A 25,391-nucleotide genomic window follows, 5' to 3' on the forward strand; every position below is an offset into this window, starting at 1 on the left:
TTGTAAAAACAGAGTTAAACAGGAATCAGAGTATTTTGAAGGTTCCTTCCTGAAGGATAAACGCTCAGTGTGCAGCTGGAAAATCTGCAGAAATAACGAGATGCAGTCGTCTCCGAACTCAGAGGAAAGTTTCCCTCACGTTGTGGAATTAATGAGGAAGAGCGTTGAGGGAGCCGAGGGAGGAGCGGCCGTCCTTCTTCACCTGCTGCTCGCTGTTCATTACAGGAGCCTCAGATTCTCATTGCCTCTGGTTTGACACGCACGGCGAGCGGCCTCTTGACATGTTGAGATCGAAATCCTGCAAAACAGCTGAGTGCTCCTGAATCATCCACCTGTCCACAGGTCCACAGAGGAGGCATCAACCAGACGTGCAGTGCTGAGGTGCAGCAGGTGTCTATGGGGGGCGGTGTGGCCTAGGGGGTAGAGTGGGCGCTCTCCAACAAGAAGGTTCAATCCCCACTCTTCCCCATCTGCATGCCGAAGTGTCCTTGGCAAGATACTGAACCCTCCTAACTGGCCCCCCATAAAATGCTGAGTGTACTAAAATATGTAAGTCGCTTTGGACAAAAACGTCAGCTAAATGACATGTAATGTAATGTAATGTCTCTGGTTCTCTGGTTCACTTCTTCCTCTTCAGTCACTCTCAGCTTGTGTCTCCCCGGGCTTCGGCAGCTGGAGTCCGTCTCCTTCTCTGCAGCTGGTGGCGAGTGAAGTCCACTGACAAACCGTCACCACATGGCCTTCTGTGGAGCGAGTGCAGAGAAACCACGTCATCCCGAACCCCTCGTGGTCTTATTCAAACACGCTCGGCCACATGTGCTCCGTCACAGATTGGATTCCGGCTCAGTGCCCGGAGGAGAAGATCGTCCCGTCGGCCACAGACTGAGAACCAGCTCCACGAGGAGCATGAACCCCAGGGAAGAGACGGGTGATTAACTCTGTTCAGCACCAGGAAAAACCATGATGGAGCCTGGTGGATACAGCTAGCATCATGTTAGCAGGCCAGCTAACTGCCGCTTGAGAATCAGAATTTAAATAAAACAGCGGGACAGAATTATTTATGGATCTTGATTTAAAAACATGTTGAGAGGAAGGACTGATATTTACCTCGGGGTCCTACATCGTTTTATTGCATATTATATAGGAACTAGGTGAATTATTGTGAACGCCATCAAAATAACGTTTAGTAAATGAGTTGCCAAGTTGCTGACATCATCGGATATTGATTAATCTCCATATTACTTTCACAAAACTCTGTCAGTCTGTCCGATGCTCACGAATCTCGAGAACTGTTCATATCAACTTCACACTCAATCCCAGTCGGATATACTGTATATTATCTACTGTATATAAACTGTATATTATCTACTGTATATAAACTGTACATTATCAACTGTATATAAACTATATTATCAATTGTATATAAACTGTATATTATCTACTGTATATAAACTGTATATTATCTACTGTATATAAACTGTATATTATCAACTGTATATAAACTGTACATTATCAACTGTATAAAAACTATTATCAATTGTATATAAACTGTATATTATGTACTGTATATAAACTGTATATTATCAACTGTATATAAACTGTACATTATCAACTGTATATTATCTACTGTATATAAACGATATTATCTACTGTATATAAACTGTACATTATCAACTGTATATAAACTATATTATCAATGTATATAAACTGTATATTATCTACTGTATATAAACTATATTATCTACTGTATATAAACTGTATATTATCAAATGTATATAAACTGTACATTATCAACTGTATATAAACTATATTATCAATTGTATATAAACTATATTATCAATTGTATATAAACTGTATATTATCTACTGTATATAAACTGTATATTATCTATTGTATATAAACTGTATATTATCAACTGTATATAAACTATATTATCAATTGTATATAAACTGTATATTATGTACTGTATATAAACTGTATATTATCAACTGTATATAAACTGTACATTATCAACTGTATATAAACTATATTATCAATGTATATAAACTGTATATTATCTACTGTATATAAACTATATTATCTACTGTATATAAACTGTATATTATCAACTGTATATAAACTGTACATTATCAACTGTATATAAACTATATTATCAATTGTATATAAACTATATTATCAATTGTATATAAACTGTACATTATCAACTGTATATAAACTGTTTATTATCTACTGTATATAAACTGTATATTATCAACTGTATATAAACTGTATATTATCTACTGTATATAAACTGTATATTATCAACTGTATATAAACTGTACATTATTAACTGTATATTATCTACTGTATATAATCTATTGTATATAAACTGTATATTATCTACACTGATGAAAATCAGTGGTCGTTGAAACAACCTCAAAAAAATACTTTTGATTGGTAAAATGCAAATTAAAAGTTCACAAATTATATTAAGACAGTTGTTTTTATTTATTTGAAAAAAAACAATTCATGTATTTTTTTTTTACGAAGGTAAATTATTGTCTTTATTCAGTGTTTGTATAATCTGAGTGATGAGGACCAAACATCAGCAGGGGAATTATCTTAACATCATTTTTTAATTTCACACAAACAATCATAAAACTGGAGCCAAATTTTGTAATCAAAACTCAATTCAACAATAAAATCTATAGATATATAAAAAAAGAAATACTGTGAAACTAGCAAAAATCTTGAAAAGTTCCCGTCAGTCGGACGTGAACGACGCAAAAGAAGAAACTCAGAACTTGTTTTTTACAGATTCATTTGTGCTGTATTTGGAATACGCGTCAAAACTCATTTAAACTTTTTTTCATGCAAGTGAACACAAATGTCCAAAGGGTAAAAAAAAAATTCTTCAACATAGAGTTGCTGCTTACGTGAGTGAATTTAAAACAGACAAGCAACAGTAGGAAACACTGAGAATCGGCTTCAAACCTTCAGTAGAAAACGTCATGACATTTACCAGGAAATGGTTTTACTTATTTATCTATTTTTCTCTCCAGGGGTAAACGTGTCTGCAGCTACAAAGTGCAAAAGGCGAAGCCACAGGAGAGAGAGTGAGAGAAGACGTCAGGAGTTTCCACGTGAACGGTAAAAACATTCCGTGTCCTGAACGAAGGCACTAAACGGAAGCTACAGTCACGCTAACGGAGCTGCAGCGACACGGTTCAACCACCGGGGGTTTGGTCAGAAAGGATTTCATATCAAAAGTCATTTCATTTAAACATACACAGTGCTACTATTTTGCTTTGGATTATAATGAAAATTTTATCAAATTTGGAATTTTATAAAAACTACCATCAGGTGATTAGTGATTGAATTTGAGAAACAGTAGAGACAATTTTTGGGATTCGACAAAAAAACATTTGTCTCATGTCTAAAATAATGTTGGTAACATAATTTGCATAATAGATTTGGCCAAATGTCCAAATAAGAATTTTTTCCAAAAGAACGTTTAGGATTATGATAAATTAAATTAGAGATTTTATCAAACTTGGTGATTAAAATAGGTTTTATAACAAATGTCAAATAAATACTGTTCAGGAGAATAGTTTCAAATTCTACTACATAACCCATTCTAGAATTTTATAATTATACAATGAAATGTGACATAATGAAATGTAGGATTATGAAAAAATTTGACATTTTACCAATTTTTTTTTTTATAAAAGATCATAAACAATTTAGGATCATAACAAAATCTGTGATTTTACTAACATAATAAAATTTGGGATTATGTCACATTATAAAACTAAATGTATTCTAATTCTGAACATCATGTTGGACTGTAACAAACATAATGACAAAATCTGTAAATTCACACACACACACACACACACACACACACACACACACACACACACACACACACACACACACACACACACACACACACACACACACACACACACACACACACACACACACACACACACACACACACACACACACACACAGGATGTTTGGTTTAATCTCGTCTGACAATCAGATTTTCTGCAGGAAACAGCACCAGGATATAAATACCACAAATAGATAAAGTGTTTCCCTCCTGTTTAATTCTCTGATCACTACAGCGTCCTAACAAAATTAGTTTGTGTCAAAAACTTCACAACACAAATCGATTTTGTCTGAATGAACGTGCAGTTTTTAAACCAAACTCTGAAATAATTTGGTTACCCTGACAACCTGGGGATTATCAAACAGAAAAACAAACCTTATAAAGTGACGATAGAACCAACAGAGGTCGTGTGTTACGTCAGTCAAACAACAAATGAAACAGGGAAACGCGTCTGGTTTCACTGCTGCAGAGAGGAAACCACATTCACACGAAACACCACAACAATCTGAGAGAGCACGTGTGCACGAGGCCGAGGCAGTGCATTCTGGGAACAGTGCATTCATTTTATAATATTAGGACGAGAAGAGACATTAAAAAGCTTCCTGCTGAACCTGCTGTGCTCAAACTAAGCACCTGAGCACGTCACCAGCTGGAAAACCAGTAAAGTCCCGCGAGTGCCCTGGAGCAAGGCACTTCAGCCACAGCTGCTGCAGAGGAGAATGACTCAGCAGGAGGTTTTTCTCCCTGAGTGAAGGACACATCAGACCTCGACCAGATGTTGGGTTTATTCCTCGAGGACAGATTCAGGACAAACTGTCAGAGACACGTTTCAAACAGAAGGAATCGAACTCGTGTGTCTGAAGCACGTTCTGATGAAAGTCCACGATCACAGAGATCTGTAGTTTCACCAATTCTCACAACTGGGATTTTGACTCAACTTCTTTCATCCAAATTAAGTTTTCTGAAGTTGTTAGACAACTTAAATCACATTTTATATAATGAAAAATAACAAAGAGGAGAAAAGAATAAACTCGTGGTTTTTTCCTTCAACTGCCCTTCTGTAAAAAAAGCTTTAAATGAATGAATGAACCTTGAATATTGAATTTTCTTTGACTCAAATACTCTCTCGAAGAAAATTCAGGTATTTATTAACCAAGGTCTGTTTCTGTGTTAACAAATGTTTTCTGTCATATTGAAATTTAACTTTTTGGAACCGAAATGGGGAATTTGACTGTAATTAAAACATTTTTCGTGCAGTGTTTTGAAAGCGATCAGTGACATGTATATATAAACACACATGTCTAACTAACGTTTGAGTCGGATTTTGAGCTGGACACCACTGTTTCTAATACTTTAAACATGTTGCACTTTGTTTAATATGCAGACCTAACTTTTTTTTTGATAAGGGGTTAAAACTTTGATATCTTTTTGAGTTGCACTGCTGACTCAACTTATAAGCCCTCTTTAGATTTAATTTTATCACATTCGAGTTGCTAGTTTAAACCTGGTTTAAACCCACAGTTTTGCACTTTAATATTTGAGCCTTTGTTTACATTTAGTTTTGTGCTGCATTATACGATGACATACAGTTTGTTGAAAATTAACTGAAATGGAATGGTCAATTTGATTTTTTTGGAGGAAAATTAATCGTTTAGATTAATCGATAGAAAAATAGTCATTAGTGGCAGCCCTAGACATGACATCACGTGTGTGTGTGTGTGTGTGTGGACATGGAATATCGTTGCAGATTCAGGATCAGAACACCGAGGACAAACTGAGAGAATTAAGTTCACGACCCTTGTATTGTTCAACTCCAACAGAACACGAGGGTCCAAACCAGTGTTGTAATAGATAACTGCTGGAATCTACATGTAGAACCAGAGACAGAAGTAAAGCAGGCACAAAAAAAACTCAAAGTGAAACATTGGTCCGAACTCGACCAGTGAATCTACATCAGAGAGGGAGTTCCATCACCGTGGACGCATGTTCCCGAGAACAGCTCCACGTTATCAAACCACCAATCAGATTTTACAGTGTTAAAACACAAACATCATGAAATCCTCTCTGTTCATTTCCCAAACTTCCCTCTGGATCAGATATGTGCCTCGTCGCTGCTTCTCTCAGCTCACAGGAGGTCGAGCCCTTTAATAAAACACTGTACACGTGCGATCAAACGTTCGATTCCCAAAGGGTCTGAAGGGAATCTGTCTCTTAGTTGAGACAGGAAATGATTACAACCTTTTCGCATTCGAACGAAACTCCCACACAGGAAAAAGGAATTCTGATAAAATCCTCTTATTGCTTTGAGACGTGAGACAAAGGAGAGGAAGGTCGAATGGAAACATCCAGAAGCTTCAGACAAAGAACCGCAAAGTTCAGACGTTAAAGTTGAGCTTCTGATTTTACTATTCAATCAGTCTTTTCTTTTTTTTAATCAAATATATATTTTCAGGTTGCATCATTTTCTATTTTCTTTCATCAATGTTTCAGATTTTCTTTTTCAAACATTACAATGAACTGAAAAGAAAAATCAGCAGATTAATGTGGATGAAAATAATCGTGAGCTGCAGCCTCACATTGAAAACTGCATCTAACACCGGTCCATCAACTAAATGTAAAGGTCTTCTTACCAGTATGGTTCTTTGTCTGTGGCCTTATTGAAAAAAATAATTATTACAATAGGATTAATAAAAAAGTAAATAGACACAGGTCGGCTATCAGCAGCAATCAGTGGCATTTTCAGTCTTTCAGAGGCTACTGTGAAAAAAATATTTTTGTTTTGTTGCTTGTAAAATGAATAAAGGAGGAGGAGGAGGAGGAAGAAGAAGGAGGGGAGGAGGAGGAGGAGGAGGAGGAGGAGGAGGAGCAGGAGGAGGAGGAGCAGGAGGAGGAGGAGGAGGAGGAGCACGAGCAGGAGCAGTGGATGTTCGGCTCTGACTTTGCAGCGTCTCCTGGCTTCAGACCAGAGCCGTTATATTTGAAATAAATCTAAAGAAGAGCGGGTTGAGAGGCTCCAGGTTAAATCTGCAGAAGGTCCTGGTCATCAGGACGAACACTGGGAAGCCGTGAGGAGCAGCTCCTCCTGTTCAGTCTGTTCTGAGTGTGACTCTGAGCCAAGGAGAGGAGAAACTGTGAAACAGGCAGCGGATCGTTGTCGAGGCTTTGATTCATCTTCTCCGACCTCGACGCAGCTGCCTCTGGAACAGGAAGTGGTCGGAGATGAGAAGAAGCAGCAGAACTGATCTGACAACAGCAGCAGGTCAAGTTCTGGGGCGTCACTTCACCGTTTCAACGACCACGAAGTGAGCCGACGTCCAGTCAGGAGAACTGCACCAAGCTGAAGAGCCAAGGGACCCCGAAGAGCACGTTGAAGCCCACCACCCCGTACACGATGTAGCGGTAGGGCAGCTCCACCTCCATGTGCTGCCTGGCCTTCCTCACGTCCCCGCTGGGCACGCCGGCCACCCGGCACACCAGCGGGATGGTAACGGCCTTCATCAGCGCCCGCGTGGCCATCAGCACCAGGACTCCCACGACCAGCCGCAGCAGGGCCGCACCCACCAGGCCCACGCCGAGGGCGGGAAAGGCTAACGGGAGCTGGTCCGGCGTCTGGTCCGGCAGCAGGCCCAGGTAGTGGTTGACGTGGGAGGCCAGCGCCACGCCGGCGCCCGTGCCCAGGATCTGAGCGGTGTCGCCCCGCGAGGTGCTCCAGGTGTCCAGGGTGAAGGAGAAGAGGCCCAGGCCCAGGTGGAGGGAGATGATGATGAGCGGCGCATAGCGGTGGGTCAGGTTGAAGCCGTCAATCAGGTCCAGGACCGGGAGGAAGAGGAGCAGGATCAGGACACTGTACAGAACTCCAGCGATGACGTCCTGGAGGAAACAGAAACCGTTTTATCTCACTGATGTTGAGAGTCTTCATGTTTCTAATACGCTTGGTTTTAATTGGATGATGTAAAAACAAGGTGAAACAGAACATTCCTGACCTCTGAGCGCTTGTATTGTATCTGTCAGACTCAACTGTCCCTGTGATAAACTGCTGATTGTCCAGAGGGAACTCCGCCTCTCGCTCGACGTCAGCTGGGATATGCTTCATCTCTCAACTCTGAGTCTAAGCGGTGGAGATGATGGATGGATGAGGACTTGTGACGTTACGGTTCAAATACACTCAAAACAAAACTGTATTCAAATGAGTCGATGTCAGAAAGGTTCCCAGATAACAATCATGTGAGATAAATATTTGTTGATGCATTTCCTTGTGAAGGATGAAGGAAGTTGAGGACTGTTGACAAGAAACAGGAAATCAGCGAGCTCAGGTGAACTCTGGACACAAACTCAAAGGTCGTTACCACAGTTTATTAATTGAGCCGAGCAGCTAACCTACATGTGGATTAACCCTGAATATTAAAATAAGACATCTTATTGCATCTGGTCACCATCTTAATAATTATCATTATTATTATTTTAAGTAACCACCTGCTATCAGCAACAAAATAAGAAAATCGACTGTTGATTTTCATTATACAGTTTAACTTCTGCGACAAATCCAGATGCTTTACTAATTTTATGAGTTTGGAAATGACACTACAGAGGGTGATGCTTGGTATCATCATCACTACCACCTGACATCAGACGAGCAGTTCAGTGATTGCCAGGGACGTTGTAAAAAATCGTCCCACATCAGAGGAAAGGTTCCTGCCCCTGATACGAGTCCTGATGTCCGTCAGTCATGAACCTGAGTCGAGGGCCGGAGCTGCAGCGCCGCCTCACGTGTTGGAGACGGCTCAGCGGGTTCTCGTGTTCCAGCGGAGAAACCACGAGGACACGTTTTACTGTGAGCAGTCAACGGTAACTCAGCCGCGAGATAACAGACGGGGAAACCTCTCTGAAGGTTACAGAGCTTTATCGCTCCAGCCGCTGCGAACTCACGCGGCCCTCTCTCGCTGCCCTCTCTCGCCCAATAACACACACGAGTTGAGTGAAAACTTTGCTGGCGTCCGTCTGTAATTTTCTCCTCTGCTGACACGAGCCGAGGAAGCTCTGGAACAAGAACCTACAGCATCCAGAGAGAACAAGAGCAGAAGGAACGGCTGGAGGAACGGCTCAGCTCATGTCAGAGAAGCTTTTACCTAAAGTATCGGATAATGAAAATAAATGAGTGTGTGTATTGTGGCCTCAGTGGAAACAGAACCACTAATAGTCCTGAATATGGAGCCTGACCCAGTGCTGTTCCTCTGGAGCACATAATGACTTAATGGATCCTGCTATCAGCTTCCTTCTAACATGTGTTCCAGGCAGAGCAACTGTATTTCAATGTCGCTGCAACTGCATATCATTTAATATAAAATCACAGACAGTGAGGAATGAGCCTTAAATCTTCACGTTACATCAGAGTAGGACCAGGACTGCATCACTCGTTAAAGAAGAGTGGGAACTGTGCTTCTCGTCTGGAATAAGGGAATCAAACAAAAGCACGGTGAACTGAGTGAGAGTGTGAGCGAGAGCGAGAGGGAGAGGGAGAGGGAGAGAGGGAGAGGGAGAAGGAGAGGGAGAGGGAGAGGGAGAGGGAGAGGGAGAGGGAGAGGGAGAGGGAGAGGGAGAGGGAGAGCAGGAGCGAGAGCGAAAGGGAGAGAGAGAGGGTGAGGGAGAGGGAGAGCAGGAGCGAAAGGGAGAGAGAGGGAGAGGGAGAGGGAGAGAGCGAGAGCGAGAGCGAGAGCGAGAGCGAGAGAGGGAGAGGGAGAGGGAGAGGGAGAGGGAGAGGGAGAGGGAGAGGGAGAGGGAGAGGGAGAGGGAGAGGGAGAGGGAGAGGGAGAGGGAGAAGGAGAGGGAGAGAGGGAGAGCAGGAGCGAGAGTGAAAGAGAGAGAGAGGGAGAGCGAGAGCAAGAGGGAGAGGGAGAGCGAGAGGGAGAGCGAGAGGGAGAGCGAGAGGGAGAGCAGGAGCAAGAGCGAAAGAGAGAGAGAGAGGGAGAGCGAGAGGGAGAGAGGGAGAGGGAGAGGGAGAGGGAGAGGGAGAGGGAGAAGGAGAAGGAGAAGGAGAGGGAGAGAGGGAGAGCGAGAGAGGGAGAGCGAGAGCGAGAGCGAAAGAGAGAGAGAGAGAGAGAGGGAGAGCGAGAGCAAGAGGGAGAGGGAGAGAGAGGGAGAGCGAGAGGGAGAGGGAGAGAGGGAGAGGGAGAGGGAGAGGGAGAGGGAGAGGGAGAGGGAGAGGGAGAGGGAGAGGGAGAGGGAGAGGGAGAGCAGGAGCGAGAGCGAAAGAGAGAGAGAGCGAGAGCGAGAGAAGAGGGAGAGTGAGAGAGGGAGAGGGAGAGCGGGAGTGAGAGAGAAAGAGAGAGCGAGAGCGAGAAGGAGAGCGAGAGGGAGAGGGAGAGGGAGAGGGAGAGCAGGAGCGAAAGCGAAAGAGAGAGAGAGAGGGAGAGCGAGAGCGAGAGCGAGAGCGAGAGTGCTCATTCATCCTTCAATGGGGTTTGTCATCATCATCATCAGCGGAGCAGCTTTTTGTCTCCGAGCTCTTCCTGCAGAACAAAGGAGGAGGAAGTTGTTCCGTTGGCTGTGATGATTTCCAGAACACGTTCAGAGCCCAGCGGGCCTGGAGCAGCCGACCGCTAATGGCTCACCATGTGTTGGAGCTCCACTTCCTGAAACCCAGCTAACCCTAACCCTCCGGCCCTCGGAGCAAACATCAGGCCGCGTTATCAGGTGGAAATCAGCTCAGTGCACGTCGCCCACACTCTGATCCATCGCACGCCACGTCAGCTCCGAGGTCTCCACCCAAACCGACTGTTTCTGACCTCTCCTTTTAAACAAGGTGGTGGTTAAAGAAAACACGAAGCTGATTCCTGATCTCACCATCTGGAAGTTCACACTCTTTCTTCCTGGAGTCAATTCTGTCCATTCAGAATAATGACATGTTATTAGATTCAGAAGGACTTACACTTCCATAGGATACAAATATCTAACCTCCAGTTTCCAATAATCATCCATTCATCCCCAGAAGACTGAGAGGAAGAACACGCTCCTCACGACTACACAACTTGCCGGAGAATCATCACATTTAATTGTTCTTCGGTATCAAAGTAAACCAGTGACACTTTTCGTAACAACTCTTATCGCACTAGCAATAGAAAGTTTGCAGTGTTGATGATAGCAATTTAGCAAAAGAAGGCTGAAAACAATGGGGCTCAAGTTGAAGCACACTGTGTCACTCACATTCTCTGGTCACACAACATTACTACAGCTGGAAAGCTGCAGGTAAAAGAACACAGTGAAATAAAGGGAGTCCTCTGCGGCTGAGGTCCGGTTTCCAGCAGGCCGATTTTTACCAGACGCATTCTGAAGGAGACAATGTTCTGCAGGCGGGTTCCGTGGTGAGAGAGTTCAAAACTACAAGCTGAACTCTCCTTCAGAATTTGAGAAGCGATTCTAACCATCACATTGAAGAGGTGAGAGAGATGTGTGTGTTCCCTCTGGAAAGATGTTAGAAAAACTGAAATGGCCTTTGATAGGAGACAGATTCCCTGGTTTTAGAAACAAATGATATCAGCTTCGTTAGGGCCCGAGCCGGTGGGAGGCCCTATTGTATTTTGAAGGGTTGTATTTCCCTTTTGGCCTTTTTCAGGGCCTAGACGCTCAAATTAAACCAAAGTTTACAGGAAATTCAAAACCCTAAAAAGTTATTGTTTTCATCACACGCTGTGACCGTGGCGTAAAAGTTTGATTACACGCCATCAAAACACGATGTTCTGTATCTCAGACATACATGGTGCAATCGAGTCCAAACTAGAAATGTAAGACAAGAGTCCCGGCCTGATGACATCTACACAGAAATTATGAATTAAAATCACAGCGCCCCCCCGGTTGGCAACAGGAAATGTCTTGTTTTTGGAACATCTAACACTTGGAAGTATTCCTCCTCATCACTGACTGCAACCATGTCAAACTGTGTCAAAACTGTCTCAAGACATTGATAATGGCATAACATTACTGTGACTTTTCATCAAACACCATATTGGCGTGGCGTCACAGTTCATCAATTCACCGTTAAACACGAAATTGCTGTAACTTCAGTGTTCATGCTTCAGTCTCCCTCAAAATACATTTCTGTAACAACAGCACCCCCCTGAAGTTATTTATATGGTTTTAAGAAATGGGCGTGACAAAATAACTGACTAGCGCCACCTAAAGTGAAGCCTAGGCACTAAGATTGGCCGACATGTACAAAAATCATTAGGGACATTTGTCTTTTCATGACAAACAAATAAGTCTGATGAACTTGTCCTTGGGCTTTCATTAGATCAACTTCAAGTTCTGTGAATGTCATCTCAACAAGATGGAGATATGAACTACCTCGGTATGATTTCATCACACGGTGTAACTGTGGCGTGGAGTGACATTTTGATGATTCGCCAAAAAAGAGGGATTTATTATAACTCCTCTGTGCATTGTTCTTTCAGCCTCAAACCTCATTCGCACATTCACAGTCCCGCCCTGATCAGATCTATATCAATATTGACTCATCATTACAGCGCCACCTGCTGGCTACAGGAAGTGACATGTTTTTAAACTTTGATGAACTGCTCTTGGCTGCTTTACAATATACAGCTCAAATGAGCTGTACATATAAAAGCACACTTCAAAGGATTCATTAAGCAAATAATTATTTGTTGGCTTTAATGTCACAGTGTCAGTGATGTTATAATCCTTTGATGTCTTAGATGTAAAGTTGAAAGATTTATAAGATCTGAAGAGAGAAACAAGTGTTTTTGACCTAAACAGATCTATGATTCTAAACTAAATCAAAACTAAATTTGATTAAGATAAAGTTTTCACTATGGGGTCTAACTTGATGGGGTGGAACGTAATGTTGGATTGTTTGGCCTCTTTTTGTGAAAAACACCTCCAGCCTCATATTCAGTCACCTCCCTTTAAGAAGCACAAGCTGGTGGAGCCCTCGGAGAAGCTCCAGGAGAACATCTGCTCTCGTCACGACGAGGTGATGAAGATGTTCTGCCGCACTGATCAGCAGTGTATCTGTTATCTCTGCTCTGTGGAGGAACATAAAGACCACGACACAGTGTCAGCTGCAGCAGAAAGGACTGAGAGGCAGAGAGAGCTCGGGCTGAGGAGACAAACAATCCAGCAGAGAGTCCAGGACACAGAGAAAGACGTGAAGCTGCTTCAACAGGAGGAGGAGGCCGTCAATGGCTCTGCTGATAAAGCAGTGGAGGACAGTGAGGAGATCTTCACTGAGCTGATTCCTCTGCTGGAGAAAAGAAGCTCTGATGTGGAGCAGCAGATCAGATCCCAGCAGGAAACTGAAGTGAGACGAGTCAGAGAGAGACTGGAGCAGGAGATCACTGAGCTGAAGAGGAAAGACCATGAACTGAAGCAGCTCTCAGACACAGAGGATCACAACCAGCTTCTACACAACTACCCCTCACTGTCACCACTCAGTGGATCTACACACTCATCCAGCATCAGGATCCGTCCTCTGAGGGACTTTAAGGATGTGACAGCAGCTGTGTCACAGGTCAGAGGTCGACTTCAGGACATTCTGAGTAAGACAGAGACAAAGATTTTACAGATTGTGTCTCAAGTGGATGTTTTACTGCAACAACCAGAGCCAGAGACCAGAGCTGACTTCTTAAGATATTCACAGGAAATCACACTGGATCCAAACACAGCACACAGACGTCTGTTATTATCTGAGGGAAACAGAAAAGTAACACGTATGAGAGAAGTTCAGTCTTATTCTGATCACCCAGACAGATTCACTGATTGGCTTCAGGTCCTGAGTAGAGAGAGTCTGACTGGACGTTGTTACTGGGAGATGGAGGTGGAGATGAAGGTTGGGATGAGAGGAGGAGTTCGTGTAGCAGTCGCATACAAGAATATCAGCAGAGCAGGAGACTCAGATGAAAGTTTATTTGGATCCAATGATAAATCTTGGTCATTATATTGTTGTAGAAACGGTTATAGCTTTTATTACAACAGCATCGAGACTCCAGTGTCAGGTCCTGTGTTCTCCAGAGTAGGAGTGTACCTGGATCACAGTGCAGGTGTTCTGTCCCTTTACAGCGTCTCTGACACCATGACTCTCCTCCACAGAGTCCAGACCACATTCACTCAGCCTCTCTATGCTGGAGTTAAGGTTTTTTGGTATGAATCCACAGCTGAATTCTGTAAACTCAAATAGACTTGAGTCATTAAAAGCAGTGATTTAGATTCTGTATGTAACTCTTTAACTTCTTTTGTCTCCACGTTTGTTGATCAAAGTTCGTTGTGGAGACGTTTCTGCTCCGCACAGAGATCAGCTGTCAATCAAACACTGACCTTCCTTTATCACACATATTTAGTTCTCACTTTGTAAAGACAGAAATCTATAATTACACTGACATGAATGTATTTGAAAGAACCTGAGCATCGAGCGGTGGGAGGCCCTGTTGTATTTCGAGGCATCGATGACGTTGACTAATCGCGGCAGCCCTACTGCTAACCTTTTGCATGCCATCAGTATTTTACATTGTGTTGTGTGGATTAGGTTAGACAAAGTAGCAAATAAATATAAGAGATAAGGTGCAAATTTAAGTTAGACGACTTACTACAGAGCAGCAACGGTGACAAACCTGGGGCTTTCCACCAAACAGCGGAGTGTTTGACCTCCTCTCACAACCAGCCTGAATGACTGTGTGAGGAACATGAACACAGTGACACTACTTTGTGTAAATGATATATTATTCTTGAGTGAATGTGTATTTGTCGCGTTCATGAAGATTTAAGTGTAGTGTCACTGTCGGAACCATAATTACAGCATTCAGCGACTTCTTAGGAAACATTAAAGTCCTCATCAGAGACTGAGGGTTGGAATCGGATAAACACACAAATCTTCAGCCGGCCGCAGGCGGCTCAGTGCAGGATGACTCAGACCTTTGTTGTAATTTACTCTTTGTGAATAGTAAATCTAATAAACAGCTGAATTAATCATTTTAGAACTTTTCTATGTCGGGTCTTGTTTATCTGAAACAGGAATATTGTCACTGAGTAGTCTGAGTGGTGGTGAGAGACAGCTTGGACTGACGTATCTGTCTGAGGTTCCTGAGGTGGACGTCTTGACTGCAGCGCCACCTGTGGGCAGCCGCAGAAAGTCCGTTAAAAAGAAGCCTGTGATGTGGAACTACCTTCTGTAGAGTGTCTGCCAGCAGAGCCAGCATGATGTCATGACGGCTGGTGCCTCACCACCGTCCTTCATCCCCGTGACACAGCCGTGACCACGGAGACCGTTGCCCCGACGACAGACAATTCCAACCCCAACAGCGCACCGAGACTGACATCATTTACCAACAAGAGCAATGAGCACGTTCAAGGTTAACGGGACTGACAGGTGGTCAGAAAACACCACAGAGCAATCTATGGAGAACAGGTTTTTCCTTAAAGTTACTTAGTCTAAGTAAATTCAGACCCTTTGAGTTTATTGTCTTCTAGATGTCGGGAGGAGAAACGGAAGGGGGTCCGGAAAATTTGATAACCGGAGTAATGTTGGATAAAAACCAGAAAAGTCGTCCAATAAACAAGGTGGATTTGATCGGGGCTGTTTACTGCTGGTCAGTCGACACCGGACTATCTTCATTGTCCTGTAAAAGAGCACAGTCCCGTCAACCTGCTGCAGTTTAATGCTCGATGCTGTCGATTATCCTTTACAGTGTTTTCTTTCTAAATTTGCCAAAGCGTAAATGTATGGTTAAACGATAACATATGAAGCCTCAACTCTATTTCCATAACTCCCACATGACGACTGGTAAATTTGCACTGAGGAGCTTTTCTTCCCAGGTAAAGTGAGCACACTCCCATTGTGTTTCCCTTTGTGTGTTGTGTTACCGTCGCTCTCTCACAACCAGAGGGTGGTTTCCAGACTGTGAGAAACACTGTCAAGCTGCTGGGGAACCTGAGGTTTAAACACACCCGCCCAGCGGTGTTGGATTCTGTGTTTCGTGACAGCACCTGTACGTAACAGCAGTGATCTCACCCAGCTGAGCTCTGCTGTGGGCAAAACGGTTTTCCAGTAGGTCTGAGAGTTGCTGCCTTTCATTACCTCACTCACACACACACACACCTGCGCTGGGCACAGACGTGTTCAGGCCTAAGCATGTCCAGGACGTGACGCCTCGCCAAAATGAAGAGGCGGATACATGAGAGGTTCATATTTAGCCATTTAATTTCGAGTAAAATACTTTTCCTCGATGGTCTTTGCACTTATCGTACCTGAACTTTATTCTGTGCACAGATCAAAAAGCCCAGAATGAAAAAGCAGTCGATAAACCATGAAGTAATTTCAGGGAACGGCTGATAGACTGTCGAGAAACACAGTGTGTTCATCATCTCAGTCAAATTCCTCCAGTAGCAACAGCTACGGCCCTGCTGGGTGCGGATGAGCAGCAGCTGGACACTGGTCGACAACACTATTCCACAAGTTCAGATTCGACCTCTTGCGTAAATCAGCGGGTGGAAAGGTTCCTGTTTCACACCCGCCTGCTGATCACACCACACAAAGACTGAGAGGGTAGTTTACATCTTAAAGCTTCAAAATGGGGTTTGCTTGTGTGTGTGTGTGTGTGTGTGTGTGTGTGTGTGTGTGTGTGTGTGTTACTTCACTGTGATGTTTGAGCCTCAGAAGTTTATCACATCCACCTCCTGAACACAGTTTGTGGAATCACGTCATCATGAGCAGCTGTTCTGTGCAGCGTGGTTCTATAGTTACTCTGGTGATGGTGCTGCTGACACCAGAAGCTGCTGCAGACCCAGTTCTGGAGCCGCCGCAGGTCAGATAGTGTTTCCTGCAGGTCGGCTATCATGTTCAAACACACAGTGACGCTACATTGGCACTGCAGGTGGCAACGCTGGCACCGTGTGTGTGTGTGTGTGTGTGTTCAGACTCACCAGGACTGAGTGCATTCCCATGTAGATTCGACTGACGCAGACCAACAGACACCAGCAGAGAGCCAGACCCAGGCCCAGTGGGAGCGGGTACTGTGGAGAGGACAGGACACGATCATCAACCCAAAGTAGAAGTCACACAGCTTGATAATCAACAGCAGAAAAAACATAAACTTGAAGGAACCACAGCAAAATAACAACCTCCAATATTAATGAATCCAATTCCTCTGGGATTCACTGGTTACTCCATAAAAGTTCAATATAAATAAACTAGAGCCTGATGATTTTCACACTAATCTGTAAATCAGCATTTATGGTATTATGCATTAATATTAAACATTTTTCTATGTGTGTATTTATGTTTGTGTTTTATGTCTAAAATAAAATCTTAATTTGTATTTGTGCCATTTTTTTATCACGCAATAATACCTTATAATGAGTTGCTGCCTCCAAGCGCACGTATCAAACTGCCTCATGTTAATTATTCAGACCTAAAGAACAACCTGACGCTCAGCTACACTTTGTTCGGTTCGTCACCTCGATCAAATGCTGCAGAACGATTATCTGACTCCGAGGAGCTCGTAAATATTTCAGCAATTCAGCCGTTTCCTTATCAAATGTACTCGTCCTGTGGCAAAGAGACCGAAGGGAGGGACTTAAACCTGAAGGCTGGATTCACCGTACAGCTACAGATGTCCAGACTCGGATCTCATTTCCTTCATGTGACTCAGAGCCTTTGTTTTGTTAATCACGATCAATGGCAAACAGCCACAGTGACTCACTGTTCTTCAGTTTCTGATGCGAGTGGAGAGCCGTGAGACCGACGTGAGGAGCGTGACTCAGCGCTCGACTCGGCAAAGACACGTCGACGCAGCCGTGAGAGGAACCAGTCTTGCGTCACTTTAAAGCTGCTTTCAAACCTGCACTTATCTCATATAATAACCTGAAATTATCCGGGGGGGGGGGGGGGGGGGTGGGGGGTGATGATGTGTGTGAGAACACAGGTGCTGCTGACATTCTCTGGAGTTCCTTCTGCCAGCCTCTGGTAAAAAAAAACCCTGTATTGTCCGAGTCAGCGCATGCGAGAACACAGCGGGAGATTCTCGTGCAGGACTCTGTGAACTGGGCGATGATGACGTAAGAATACGAATAGCAGAGGAGCCGTGCACGTGGAAGGGACCACGCCGGTGCCAGTGTGCAGTAAACAACAACACAAAACTCTAAACAGTTGCCAACTACTTTGGTACACTTCCATTATGAGCCGTGGACATCCAGCAGCGGTTGAGGAGCTGGGCAGAGAGGACGGATCAGAGGCTGCTGCTGCTGAGGTCTGCACACTCACTAAAAAGCCTTTTGTTCTCCTCATTGTGGCTCCTGTGTGTTGAGAGAGCTCAGATTCACACAGACACACACACACAGACACACACACACACACATAAATGACATCACCGTGACTCCCAGACCTTACAGCGTTTGGGGGAGGGGGTGTATCGTCTGTTGAATAGCACTCCTGACTCGTCTCTGTCTATCTACCTCTCTCTTACTCTTACTCCGACACACACACACACACACGGAACACTGAGGAAACCATCTGCAAACATGATGGACATCCCAGCCGTGTGCCAACAGAAGGTCACCGGGGTCACACGGCCATGTTAGCCTGCTGGCTCTGGCCCAGCGCCCGGGACCACGGTGGTGCAGCCGCGGCCGCCTCGTGCCCGGCTTCATGGACGTGGTGTGTTTCTTGTGTGGCTTGTGGTTCTAGGCTCACTGCTTATTGCCTGTTAGCCTCAGAGCACGGTTAGCTCTGAGCTCGCTAACGTGACGCGCACGTACGCACGCACGTAGGGTTAGAATGACAGTGATGAATGAATTTCCAGGGTGCGTCTCTTTGACTTTGTTCAAACTGAGCTGCGTCTGAACGTTTGGTTTCTGCACATTGTTGAGATATCTATGTTTTGTTCTCTATCTTATGAATATATTTTACTATATTTTACCTACATTTATACCCTGTGAATCAATATTAGCTGTATAGTCTATAGAATTAACAATATTACAACTGTTTGTTTCATCTGGAGTGATGTATAACTTCTGGACTCAGGCACAGGGTCAAACACAGAGCGTAACCATTCGAGTGTTAAACTGACTGCTAATGAAAGCATGGATTCTCAGGAAGGAGAGAGGACTAAAACAAAGAAACCATTTCATGAATTATTATGGGAAAAACATATGAAATCCTCCTCTAAGGTCTAATCTGCTTGGTCTCTCCACTGTAAAAAAACTCCCTTCTTGATAGAGACACCTGGTGGAGTAAACCTTCTCTCACAATGATGTGCTTGCAAAAAACTGCACTTTGAGAGACAGTACACATCTGGCCAATTGCTGCGTGCCCTCAAGAAAAGACCCGCCTCTGTGTTGCACTCTGTGTCTTTTACAAATACTGTGGACTTGGAAAAGTGGGGGCTTCTTCTCGACATGATCCAGTGACCTGGTGACGTGTCCAGGAGAACTCCAGAGACTCTCTGTAAGTATGGTTCTTATACAATAAACGTATTACTGTGAAACTTTTGAACACTGAACTTGTCTAAATTATTAACCTTTCCCACTTGAACCTCGAATCAACGAACACGCTGTCTGGTCCAGAAGGGACCGGGCTCGACAACATGAATTTGAATCTTAGAAAAAGTGAAACTCTTGTCTCTCTGTTGTCTTTGTCCATCTGGTGAACACAACAGAGGAGACCTCCCTGATGGAGGGAACAGCTGGAGAGAGGAAGTCCAACACAAAGCCTGTTCACCAAGATCATCCAATGCGATTTATCACTTCATTCCTCCGCTCCTCTTTTCACACTCTCTCATCTCTCCCTCTTATCTCCCTCTCCGGGCGTCTCTTTGCCCTTTAGTCCATGTTATTGTTTTCTTCCCCATTTCTTTTCTGGATTAACCACTTCTCATCCTCTGTTCTTTCTCCACCTCTTTCCCTCCAGTCTCATCTTGTCTAATCTCCTCCTTTCCTCTCCTTGAACTGCTCCTCTCTGTCCCTGGTCGTCTTCTCTTCCTTCGCTGTTTGGATTATCTTCCGTCGAGACATCTGGTTAGAGTTATTGTCGGAGCCGGGACGGGAGCGTCTCTGCAGCTCGTCCAAATCCAAACATTCCTGCTCTGCTCAGACCAGCCGGCCGAGGCAGAGAATCCGAGAGGAGAGCGAGCGGCTGCAGCCGGGAGCAGAGGAGGTCGGAGGTCAGCAGGACGAACTTCACCGAGTCTCTAATGGTTCTTAATTTAACACCCTGATGGTTTGTTTGCTTTTCAAAAGGCATCTTCTGGATTACGTAGCTTTTACAACAAGCACTTTCTCATCTGTTCACAAACACTGCCCCCCCCCTCTTCTCATCTCATTATTATATACCAACCAACTGTCCATCCCTTTACTGGCTTTACTAGCCCCATGCACGGACTTTACCACTACTTATTCTTATATATTTATATATGTATATATTTTTGTTGTTTTATATATATATATATATATATATATTTTTAAACTCTTTGAGGTTCTTCCCTCGGGCAGGAGGCTGCGGACCATCAGGACCAAAACCTCCCGCCACAAGACCAGCTTCTTCCCGACTGCAGTGGGCCTTATCAACAAGGCCCGGGACCCCCACCTGACCACACACCCCTAAGATGTGTTAAATAAACACATATTATTATATTATATATATTACACTGTACTACATTGCATATTGCAATTTGACACTGTTCACTGTTTTGCTTTTTGCATTGTGCATTTCACCTTTTACTTCACTTTTTATATCTTTTATCTTTTTTTATATAGATATGTTTATGTCTAAATAAATGCTACCTTGTATAAATATTAGAAAAAGTGAGTTAATAAGAAGTAAAGAGTGAGTAAATATATATATATATATATATATTTTTTTTTTATTATTAATATTGTTTTTATTATGTGTGGTGGATTTATTGTGTTTTTATGTTTCTATGTTCATTGTATGCACCAATAACCAAAGCAAATTCCAGGTAGGTGTAAACCTACTTGGCAGTAAATACTTTCTGATTCTGATTCTGATTCTGATGAATCAGCAGATATTCACATATGAGAAGGTGGAAAAACCAGTGAACTGAACTGTTGATGAATTCCTAACGTAGTTGCTGAATCTTTCAGAGTTTCACAGCAGACTGAACGGTCGAGGACTTGTCGTCTTGTTGTGGCCACGGCGAGTTCGATTCCCGTGTCGTACGGCGAGCGCACAGCGACCCGGCCGCTGTCACTGGACCCCCCCGAGCCGGCCGCTCATTAACTGTTAATGACGAAGCCTCCGGAGGACAGAGTCCCTGTGATCCTGGGGCAGCAGTCGGGACGTGGGACTGGAGGAAATATCTAGAGCCTCTTTTCTACATTGACACTGATATGCTACTGTAGATAAGAGCCTTGTAATTGTTTACACGTAAACAGATCCGACCTGAAATCACCACCACGAGGAGGAGTAAACGCCGAGTGGGTGAAGGAGAGAGAGAGGAGCAGAACCGAGAGATAAAGAATCTGCAGATATGAACCTTTCAAACTTCATATATTCTGAAAATACAACATCAGAAATGTACATGTGGTTGTTATAGTATAGTATATAATATAAAATACTATATATTTATATATGATAGTAATTATACCAATAAAATAGCAGTATATAGTAATAATGGCAGCAACAGTATATATAATAATAGTAGTAATAATATAATAATTATAATTATAACATTACAGAAGTGTAAAATTAAGTTGCGTAGTTCATAAAGCATTGCAATAAAAAGTTGTTCAAAGGTTTGGTGAAGGAGAGAGGAGCAGAACCGAGAGATAAAGAATCTGCAGATATGAACCTTTCAAACTTTATATATTCTGAAAATACAACATCAGAAATGTACATGTGGTTGATTTTTGTGTTTTCCTTCTATTATAAAGTTAAACTGGAAAATATAAAACCTCAATTACATGTCTTTGTAATGAGGGTTTGATAATAACCTCCTAGGACACTACAGGACATTTGAAGACGTTGTGGACATTCTTAACTGGTTTGTAACAATCTGCAGATTTAGTAACGTTGAACAATAACCGACAGAATAAATACTTAATGGAAATAAGACCGAAGAGTCTTTTAGTTTGTGTACAACCGCTCACGTGTCACATTCAGTCACAAACAAGAATAAAACTCAGCATAAAAGACGAAAAGTTAAAATTGATATAAACTTAATGTGTAAAATGTTTGTATTAAATAAGTTTTAAATGGAGCTTGTAACAGGGCTGATTATAACGTTTTAAAGCAATTACAGAAGTGTAAAATAAAGTTGCGTAGTTCATAAAGCATTGCAATAAAAAGTTGTTCAAAGGTTTGGTGAAGGAGAGAGGAGCAGAACCGAGAGATAAAGAATCTGCAGATATAAACCTTTCAAACTTCTATTATTCAGAATAAACAACATCAGAAATGTACATGTGGTTGTTTTTTGTGTTTTCCTTCTATTATAAAGTTAAACTGGAAAATATAAGAACCTCAATTAAATGTCTTTGTTATGAGGGTTTGATAATAACCTCCTAGGACACTACAGGACATTTGAAGACGTTGTGGACATTCTTCACTGGTTTGTACATTCAGTGACGTTAAACAATAACCAACAGAATAAATAATTAATGGAAATTAGGCCGAAGAGTCTTTTAGTTTGTGTACAGTCGCTCAGCTGAACGTGCACGTGTCACATTTAGTCACAAACAAGTATAAAACTCAGCATAAAAGACGAAAAGTTTAAACTGATATAAACTTAATGTGTAAAGTGTTTGTATTAAATAAGTTTTAAATGGAGCTTGTTACCAGGGCTGATTATTAAGTTTTTAAGCAATTACAGAAGTTTTTACAGAATTTTACAGAATTTTACAAAAGTGTAAAATTAAGTTGCGTAGTTCATAAAGCATTGCAATAAAAAGTTGTTCAAAGGTCTCGAGGCTACAACCGGTTGTTTGTTCGGACGGCCTGTGTAAGGAGGTGAAAGGTCAGCAACGATTTTCAATTCTTACCCATGATGCTTTGCGGTTTATTTTGATCATCAAGTGATCATTTCTGGTTTTGTTTGCACGGAACGAGGAGAACGGAGGTTGTGAAAGATCGGAGGAAACGTTGTCAGGAGGAATCCGGAGGGGAAGTGGTTGGTGTCCACTTCTCCTTCAGACGTCTTTCTTTAGGTGAAAGGTCAACCAGCAGAAACTGAATATAAAAGTGTGTTTCATTTGTATTGTATGAATTGTTGTTTGCTATACTCCAGATTGGTCCGTTTATATTTTAAAAACTTTATCTTTCAGGAGCAGCTCCTCTCCACGGAGGCAGCCATGTTTGTTACAGTAGCCCAGACTGGACAAACTTAACGTCTTTTGAGTTTCGATGACGACTGAAGCTAGGACAGGTTCTGTCTCAAGTTTGGAACAAGACGGTGAAGTGAGTTGCGTTTAGCTGCAATAAGACACTTCACCACTAGAGGCCACTACACTCTACACACTGCACCTTTAAAAAGGGAGATTTCTCTCTGCACAGAAAGTGAATATAATGGTATCCTAGTGATGTTTTCACTGCTGTGTTTCATCTACATTGTACAAATTGTTGTTTACTATACTCCAGAATGGTCCGTTTATATTTAAATACCATATATTTAAAAACTTTATCTTTACATCAGGAGCGGCTCCTCTCCATGGAGGCAGCCATGTTTGTTACAGTAGCCCAGACTGGACAAACTTAACGTCTTTTGAGTTTCGATGACGACTGAAGCTAGGACAGGTTCTGTCTCATGTTTGGAACAAGACGGTGAAGTGAGTTGCGTTCAGCTGCAATATGACACTTCACCACTAGGGGCCATTACATTTTACACTCTGTACCTTTAAAAAGGGAGACTTCTCTCTGCACAGTAGTTGTGGGGAACTGTTGTGTTTCTCTAGAAGTGTGTCGTGTCTGGACCTGGTTGTTGAAGTGCTAACGGGATTGTGGACCTCCCAGTGAGGATGAGGTACTGTACCTGCCAGCGGCTGCAGGTGATGAAGACCAGGGAGAAGGGGATGGCGGTGCTGGACATGGCGTGTGTGGACGGCATGCTGTACTCCGAGTTGTAGAACATCTCCACCTTCACCACGGGGGGGGACCTGGGCCTGGGCCAGCCCATCACGTCCTTGGTGCACTGGCCCAGGTACATGACCCACACCCACACCATGATCAGCCGCCGGCCCACGAAGGCGTCCAGGTTCCACACCACGAAGGGGAAGAAGGTGATGTAGAACAGCTCGTTGCCCAGCTCCGTCCCGAACGTGAAGAGGTAGAACAGGAACCGGTTCTCGATCAGGAACTCCTGCCCGGCGTCCCCGGTCAGGGAGTTCCTCCGGAGGGCTTTCACCGTGGGGACGAGGACCGGGTCGCTGGGACCGAGCTCCCCGGGGCAGGGCGCGCTGCTGCCCGGGTCTCCGCCGCCCAGAGGCGCCCCGTTCTGAGGAGCTTCCCCGGGGCTGTGGTCATCATCAGCCCCGGTAGTCCTCCTCCGAGCCCCGGGGAGTTCTCTCACCGAGTCCCCAGCACCAGCTCCACTGAAGGCGGGCTTTCCACCCTCCTCCTCCCCGGCGGTCTTGGGACTACATGCCCCGGTGAGGGGACTCGATGCCCCGGTGTGGTGCGAGCCGGTCCGCCCCGGAGCTCCGCTGCCGTCGGCCCCAGAGAAGCTTCTGGAAAACTTCCCCCGGACCCCGCAGATGTTCTGGAAGCGGGCGACCAGCTGCGGGTCCTGGAGGTACCGCAGCGCCTCCATGGGCCCGTCGTTCCCCCGCGAGTTCCCCCCGGAGGACTCGCCCTCACGCAGCCGAGGACCGGAGCTCGGACCCGGCTGCTTCTACACCCGGGCGGCGGAGGCTAGTTCTCCGGCTAACGTTAGCTGGCTGACCCGCACATCACGACGAGAGAAGCCGGATCCGTGTTTAGAGCTCCAGGGCCGGTGCGACGCCGCTAGTGAAGCCGTGTATCGGATGCTTTTCTCCCGGGAAGGTGACGGACGAGCCGGCCAGTCTCCCAGTCGTGGTGCGTTCAGGTTCCGCAGCTCGAGCTCAGTGCGGGACTGACAGACCCGGGAGCGCGCCCCCGCCGTGCTGCCTTCACTGACCGTCGGAAATATCACCTTTCAGCTACAAATCCTCTTTTTTGATCACCTCAAAGTGACAAAACAAGACTGATTCTTTTTCTGTTGTTTTTTTACATTTGAAGAAGTGGTCGCCAGTTACTTCAATTATTATTGTATTTGGCTACAACGATGTTTACATTACGCTTACCGCAGGGTGACCATGACTTCTCTCTGTGACATGCTGCGATATGAGGACTTGGAAAGGGTTAATAAGGTATACGTTATGTCATAAACTTTATGGCACAGGTAGTTCCTTAGTTCTTAAAACAAATATGTGCGTAGCCTTGTATCTTTGTCGGGGTCTCTGATTGGTTGTGATTGGTCGTTTATTCAATCAATCAATCAATCAATCAATCAATCAGCACATTAATCACATGAGGAACATTTAGTCA

The 25,391-nt window shown here is 43.8% G+C and overlaps 1 protein-coding gene across 1 annotated transcript; it reads right to left on the minus strand.

Moving 5' to 3' along the window:
• Positions 1-6,771: 6,771 nt before the first annotated feature.
• Positions 6,772-24,935, minus strand: sgpp1b (sphingosine-1-phosphate phosphatase 1b). Its single transcript, XM_061083230.1, has 3 exons — positions 23,857-24,935; positions 16,802-16,891; positions 6,772-7,747 (listed from the first exon to the last, which is right to left on the minus strand). The coding sequence occupies exons 1-3, from the start codon at positions 24,631-24,633 to the stop codon at positions 7,196-7,198; spliced, it is 1,419 nt and encodes a 472-aa protein (XP_060939213.1). The 5' UTR covers positions 24,634-24,935; the 3' UTR covers positions 6,772-7,195.
• Between the last annotated feature and the right edge of the window lie 456 nt (positions 24,936-25,391).

This window comes from Limanda limanda, chromosome 12 (genome assembly GCF_963576545.1).
Source record: "Limanda limanda chromosome 12, fLimLim1.1, whole genome shotgun sequence".
NCBI classification, from domain to species: domain Eukaryota; kingdom Metazoa; phylum Chordata; class Actinopteri; order Pleuronectiformes; family Pleuronectidae; genus Limanda; species Limanda limanda.

Excerpts from the sequence above, each read along its gene's own strand:
- sgpp1b (XM_061083230.1), bottom strand. The coding sequence starts at position 24,633 with ATGGAGGCGCTGCGGTACCTCCAGGACCCGCAGCTGGTCGCCCGCTTC. Across the intron at positions 16,892-23,856 it reads TCACCTGCAGCCGCTGGCAG|TACCCGCTCCCACTGGGCCT; the intron begins GTACAGTACCTC and ends TCCTCTCCACAG. Across the intron at positions 7,748-16,801 it reads TGGGAATGCACTCAGTCCTG|GACGTCATCGCTGGAGTTCT; the intron begins GTGAGTCTGAAC and ends TGTTTCCTCCAG.